Source organism: Frankliniella occidentalis, unplaced genomic scaffold (genome assembly GCF_000697945.3).
Source record: "Frankliniella occidentalis isolate FOCC.00 unplaced genomic scaffold, Focc_3.1 Scaffold7, whole genome shotgun sequence".
In the NCBI taxonomy this organism is placed as follows: Eukaryota; Metazoa; Arthropoda; class Insecta; order Thysanoptera; family Thripidae; genus Frankliniella; species Frankliniella occidentalis.
In genome coordinates, this window is record NW_026267137.1 from 1476215 (window position 1) to 1482999 (window position 6785).

General features: G+C 56.1%; 2 protein-coding genes across 2 annotated transcripts; one reads left to right on the plus strand and one right to left on the minus strand.

Annotated features, from left to right (window-relative positions):
* Nucleotides 1-739: 739 nt before the first annotated feature.
* On the plus strand, nucleotides 740-3339 carry LOC113209218 (neprilysin-2; the record flags this gene model as incomplete). The annotated part of the gene is given in 7 exon segments (XM_026426637.2): nucleotides 740-957; nucleotides 1036-1314; nucleotides 1710-1978; nucleotides 2074-2192; nucleotides 2265-2396; nucleotides 2560-2846; nucleotides 2919-3339. Coding segments are annotated over 7 exon segments (1428 nt in total), but the record flags the coding sequence as incomplete, so codon positions are not given.
* LOC113209209 (probable G-protein coupled receptor Mth-like 11) lies at nucleotides 3305-6635 on the minus strand (the record flags this gene model as incomplete). The annotated part of the gene is made up of 5 exons (XM_026426626.2): nucleotides 3305-4881; nucleotides 4970-5248; nucleotides 5333-5770; nucleotides 5855-6303; nucleotides 6402-6635. Coding segments are annotated over 5 exons (1890 nt in total), but the record flags the coding sequence as incomplete, so codon positions are not given.
* Between the last annotated feature and the right edge of the window lie 150 nt (nucleotides 6636-6785).

Consider the following 6785-nt stretch of genomic DNA (forward strand, 5'->3'; position numbering starts at 1 on the left):
GTAAGGGCCATCCCAGCCACAGCGGGAGTGGTAACCCGTGTGGAATTGATAAGTCCTTAGAATCTGGCTCCTCGAAGGGATTCCACGACTCGGAAGCTTTCCGCTCGGATTGCATCTGGGTGCAGTACAGGCTAACCACCGTACGCCCGTCTCCTCTCTTTCTAACTCCCTCCGCCCTACCCCCCATTCCCGGTCAAGCGGACTGGTGGGAACCTAGTCGATGGCTGTAAACTCCGGTGTGAGCGAGATAGTCAAGAAACCCGGCCCTCAACTGGGAGCCTGAAAACACCGGATCCCATACCGAACTCCGAAGTTAAGCAGGCGGGTCCTCGTGTCAAAGCGGGGTGGGTAGGGCCCACATTTTTTCTTTTTTGATAATTTTATAGGTAAAGTGAATCCGGCTCTAAGAAGTATTTTAACTGCCGGTTGCACGGAGGTGATTCACGTCAAAAGCTTAGTGCCACACTGCCGCACTGCCGGCGATCGACAGTGACGGTACGGTAGGCAAGCCCGCTCGCACGCCTGAGTCTGGTACAGAATCAGCAGAAAAAAGACGTCGCGGATCAACCGCACCCACCCCGATTATAAGATATATTGCAAAAAAGGACAACAATGTAAAACTAAAAGTTTGGTTGTACAATTATTTTATTAGCTGTCAGTCAGCCATCCATGTGTAGCTAACTTTTCTTTTTGTTTCGAGGAGACCCCTAATAAACCCAGCGTGATCCCTGCCTTCTAGCACACGAAATCCCTGGAGGACGGCCACAACCTGATGAACAACTTGAACATGATGAACGTGACCACCCTCCAGAAGGAATACCCCTACGTGCCGTGGATGGAGTATCTGAGCCGCACGCTGCCTCCAAGTGTCAACCTGACTGAAGCCGAGATGATCGTTGTCGAGGATCCGGGTTACCTGAAAGGCCTGGGCGCTGAGCTCGCCAAGGTACCTAAGAGGCAAGTCGACCAGGTCGAGGCAAGGGTGCCGCCACGGAGATGCTTCCTTTAACGCCATCCTTGTGCTCCGTGTCCCAGGACCCTAGCCAACTTCATGGTGTGGCGCGCGCTTCAGGACTCCGCGCTGCCCTACATGACCAAGCAGGCCAGGAAAAACGTGGGGGAGGACCAAGACGACCGACCAGACAGCTGTGTCAAGCTGGTACAGCACCAATTGAGGATGGCGACGGCGGCCATGTACGTCCGCAGGTTCTTTTCGGAGGAGGCGAGAAAGAAGGCCCGGGAAATGGCCCTGGATGTCAGCAAGGAAATGTACCGCCTGCTGGAGTCCGTCGACTGGATGGACCCCACGACCAGGTGAGTTCTGCAGAGACACAGACGCCCCAACGCGAACTGACCCTTTTTCTTATCGTTTTTTTTTCCGCTGAGCTTAGTAAACGTTTTGCCCCAGGAACAAAACGTTTTTGGGAGGATGAAAATCTTTATTGCCACACTTAAAGATTTGGGCGGCAAACATAACCCTTTTCGCTTTTTCCGACTGAGAGAAAATTCTCAGTGCAATTGGCTCAATTATACACTTGACCATAGTGACCGAGTTTACGACCTGCGAGTGTCCGAGAGGACGAGTCAACAAAAAAATTGTCACCCAAGGCCATATTGTCGGCGTCGCGCGCAGCGGGTGCGAACGCCACACACACACACACGCAAAAGGGAAACCAAAACAGACTGTCGCATGTCCTCCTTACCTACAGGCGATCGGCCATGATGAAGGCGGAGGTCATGGGCTACCACATCGGCTTCCCCGACGAGCTGCTCAACGACACCGTCCTGGACGACCACTACAGCTGGGTCGAGCTGGACGAGGGCCGCCTGATGGAGAACGTCATGGCCCTCGACAAGGAGAGCAACCGCCGCTCGCGGGAGAAGCTCCGCACCCGAGTCAAGAAGAGCGACTGGACGTACATGACGGGCTTTGCGGACGTCGTCAACGCGTACTACGCCCACGGGGAGAACAGCCTTAGTACGTCCAGTGGTATTTTAAGTTGAAGACGTGATGCGGAAAGGCAGGGGTCAACAACTGATCAGTGACGCTCTTCCTCTCCTTCCTCGACCCAGGCATCCCCGCCGGCATCCTGCAGGGCGCGTTCTTCCAAAAGGACCGGCCACAGTACATGAACTACGGCGCCATCGGCTTCGCCATCGGCCACGAGGTGTCGCACGGCTTCGACGAGACTGTGAGTGCCGGCCCGGGCCGAGTCGTGCGAGCTGGTCAGACGACAGCCTTATTTGCGTTTCTGTGTTTGCAGGGCGGCCTCTTCAACATGAACGGGCTCATGGAGAACTGGTGGGAGGAAGAGACGAGGAAGCGTTTCGACGAAAAAGTGCGATGCATCGTTGACTTGTACAGCACTTTGAAGAGCGAGGAGCTGAACGTCACGGTGAGTCTCGGGTGGCCCGAGCGCCCGCTAGATAGGCAACCCATCCGACGCGGCGGTCACAGTGGTGGCGATCGGAAGGGAGGTTGTCGTCGCCTGAAGGCGTCAATCCGACGCACGGCAGTGCTTGCGGTGGGCTCCCAGTGAAACGCAACTATGTGTCCAGGTGAACGGGGTGCTGACGCAGAGCGAGAACATCGCAGACAACGCGGCCCTCAAGTTGGCGTACCAGGCCTACAGAAGGTACACGTCGAGGCACGGCCAGGAACCGCGCGTTGTTATTCCTACCACCGTGCACCCCTCGGAGACCCCAACGGAAGGGGTAGGTAAGCCAGCTGTGCCGACACCGACGAGCATCTCTCTCAAGCCCAAGCAGATGTTCTGGCTGTCTTTCGCCTCCGTTTGGTGCGGCAAGAATTCGAAGGCAGAACTTAACCGAAAGCTGAGGACCAGGTGAGCGGAGGTTGAGTTCGTTGAACTACTGAAACCTGTGTGATTTCTTTATCAAATGTCTCTTTGTATCAGCTCCCACTTGCCGGGACAATACCGCGTCAACGGCGCTGTGCGGAACCAGGCGGCGTTCGCGGCGGACTTCAACTGCCCGCTTGGGACACCGATGAACCCCATCCACAAATGTGAGGTGTGGTGATTTAGGTCTTAACTTCTATCAAGTACAAAATACTCGTCTAGTCTTTGTGAATACATTAATTCGTTCCATAATTTTTGTTTCTGTAAATATCGTCGTCGTATTCTGCGAGTACTCTGTGAGTATGAGCAATTCTTTAGTGTAAATAGTAAGTAATTAATAAGCGTATGAATCAGAACACAAGTTATTTGTTTTTTTCTGTAAGAACTTTGTATGAAATTACCACTGTGTAAGGGAAGGGCTTCATCACCGTTGCTGCTTCCAATTTGAAAAAAAAAAACCTTTTTTTAGAACTCTCAAGCTATGGCCAATTACTTTATTCGTTAACAAAAGAAATAAAGCTCTCAATTAAAGTCAATAAAATTTACACAGAGACATGAAATAGATGTTCAAGAAACAGCTTTTTCTCCATCATGGCACTGCTAAGTATAGATGCCAGTTGTTATGATAATATTCTTAACATAATCTATTTTCTTAAACTATCATAAATCACAATTGTAAACAAAACTTATACTGAGCACTTTTTAAATATAGCGCATAAAAAATTCTTCTGACTGATAAAATCTCTAACATGTTGAGTGCAGCTAAATTCTTTGACCCCCATGATTTAACTCAGGATGTAGACCGGTGTAGCCATGACATGGCTGCTTTGCACTCAACATGTGAGCGTTTCAATTATTCTTCTCTTGTACTGCACAGTTCGATCACTAGAGGTAGTATGCAAAACGGAATAACTAGTAAAACGATTTTTTTTTAACATAGATCAATTTTTAGGTAAAATTATGAACAAACTATATGAACGAGAAATGACAAATTTGTACAGATGTTTTCTTACATATCTACAAGGCTTATTTTGAGCAGATCATCTTACGCACAGCGTAAGGGGCGTAAGCTGTACGCGCTAGAGAGCTGATCGTACGCGAACACGCAACCTTTGCATGACTCACCGGAACAAGGGTTTCACATCAACGCAGTAAACGCCGATTGTCAGTTTCGACGGCCTGACCTATTCAACCAACCCACTGATATAAATACTAGTTTACCCGGTTTCACCTCCCCTCTGCCGGATATTCGTATGTCAAAAACCTAGTGCGAAATACATGGTGAAAAGATGTCGAAACGATATCATTTCGACAATTGTTTGTCTTCATTGACACGGTTATGACATCTTTTCGACTTCGATTCGATACCCTGTTTCGCACTAGGAATTCGACCCAAGGGCAAAGTAAACATTATTCTAGTCGATGGCGATTTTAAACACCGGCGCCCAAACGTGTAACTGCAGCACAAACAGAGTGTCCAGGTCTTCATAAACGAGATAGGCCGGGACTCGCCCGGCACCTCTCCACCCACTAGTACAGCGTGTCAGAGGTGGCGTGGTGGTGCCGGTGACCGGGGTGGCGCACAGAGCTGTGCCCGTTGAGGCCGTGCCCGTTGTGGGCGTGGCCGCTGTGGCCGTGGCCGTTGAGGCTGTGGCCGCTGTGGCTGTGGCCGTTGCCGAGGCCGTGGCCGTGGCTGTGGCCGTTGCCCTGCCCGTGGCCGTTGCCGTGGTGGCTGGGGCTGGACGACTCGGACGACGAGCCGAGCGCGCTCTTGTGCGTCGAGTCGTTGGAGCCCGAGCCCCCGGAGCCGGACCAGGAGAAGCTGGGCGGCCGGATGCCGGCCTTGTCGCCCAGCCCTTTGCCGGAGAGCCCCCGCTTGGCGCGGCCCACCACGCGGCACAGCCCCGCCAGACACGCGCAGGGCAGCGCCTCGCCCAGCCCGCGTACCACCTTCTCCGTGCACGTGAAGGCCAGGAAGATGAACAGGCCCTGCAGCGTGTTGAGAGCCACGAACGCGTACCTGGAACAGAAGGACAGGGCTCAAGGGCTGACTCCGCGGGCTCTCGGTAGCATGAGGAGAAGAACAGGCGGGAGCACCACGCGCATACCACAGGGCGTCGATGTCGAGGCAGCCGGCGATCAGCCCCACGGTCCAGGTCAGCCCCATGACGATGGCGAGCCGGATGTAGAGTCGGAAGTCCCTCCGGGTGCCGGAGGTGCCGCCGGGCGGTGGCGGCGCGTAGCGCAGCGCCGGCGCCGTCCGGACGATCATGAGCGCCGAGGAGGCGAAGAGCACCACGTTGAGGAACATGATGACGGCCAGCGGCGCGGCGAAGAACACGAGGAGGGCCTTGCGGTGCGCGAACCAGCACGCATGCAAGCCGAACCTGCAACGTGAAAGACGCGTGGTTAGACACCTGCTGGGGGCGCCGCCGGACTGCTGGTCGAGTGCTGGGAGCGGCGGTACTCACCCTGGTCGGAACTGGTCGTCGACGGTGCCGGGGGCGGCCGCGTCGACGAAGAGCGCGGCGCACACGATGGCGGCCGGCATGAGCCAGGTCCACACCGAGTACAGCACGAACTTGCGCCACTGCTTGCCGGCGGACACGCGCAGCTCGCACGTGGCGAGCCGCAGCGTGCGCCACACGTCCAGCGCCATGGTCAGCATCCACGAGAAGGAGGCCAGGAAGCTGTAGTAGGTGAGCACGGCGGCCACGAGGCAGGTGGTGCCGCTCTCGCGGCCCATGAGCTGGCCGGCGATGAAGCTGACGTAGGCCACGAGCAGCGACATGCACAGCGAGGCCAGGTTCTTGCCCGACAGGTTGCGCAGCTCGGGCACCAGCGCGAAGGCGAGCAGGTGCAGCAGCAGGAACACGACGGACACCCCGAGCCCGGCCAGCGTCACATACCTGGCACAAGCGGAGGGTATAAGAAACTCGACACGCTTCACTCCATCCGGACCCGCAACTCTGTCAACTCGTGTTAGTACTTACCCCATGTAGGGCCCGAACTTGTCGACAAACTGGATCCCGCTGGCGTAGGTGCAGATGGCGAGCCTGCCGTCGGTCGTGAGCTCGAACTCGCCCTCCCTGAACGTCCTGTTGTACACGACCACGGTGGCGTTGCGGCGGTCGGCGGACAGCTCGAACTCGGAGGGCTCGAGCAGGAACTTGGGGCACGCGTCGAAAGCCATCTGCCTCTCGAAGAGGTCGCCGTCCTCGTCCTGAGGGTGGTGGTGCGGGCCGAGGTCCTGGGTGCTGCCGGACGCGTTGGCGCCGCCGCTGCCGCCGGAGGGGAAGGGGAGGGCGGGCGTCAGCGAGGACATCCGGGTGCCGTTGATGCACGACCCCGACGCCGCGCCCGCGCCCGAAACCGGGCACACCACGGACCGGCACGTCCGGAAGAAGGGGTCGAACAGCTGGCCGTTGGGGCAGAGCCGCACCTGCAGGTGGGAATTCAAGAGTTGAAGAATCTATCGAAGGTGGTGGAAGAGGGGGTCGGCTACTATGGCGTCAAGGGCGCCGAGGGCGCGGAACTCACCGTGCCGACGGCGGCGCTGTCGGCGTAGTTGAGGTCGAAGAGCACGGCGAAGGCGATGGGGCTGAACTCCTTGTTGTAGGAAGAGCGCGTGAGCGCCTTCTGGCACTGCAGGAAGTGCAGGCCGACGTTGTTGCAGATGGCGCAGTGCGCGTTGCGGTAGGGGGTCTTGTCCAGGTACACGTAGGCCGTGTACGCCTCGCATCGTGACCGCACCTGCGGGGGGAGGAGCACCGCATCGCATCACGCAAACGTCAAGATCGGTCAAGATGGGTAATGGGTAGAATTAAGGGTAAAATGCGGAAAAACAACAACAACACATGAGACGACACGGATCCTGTTTACCGCAGCGATGTGTCACAGCCGCCCTACTGACCCTCCCCCCCC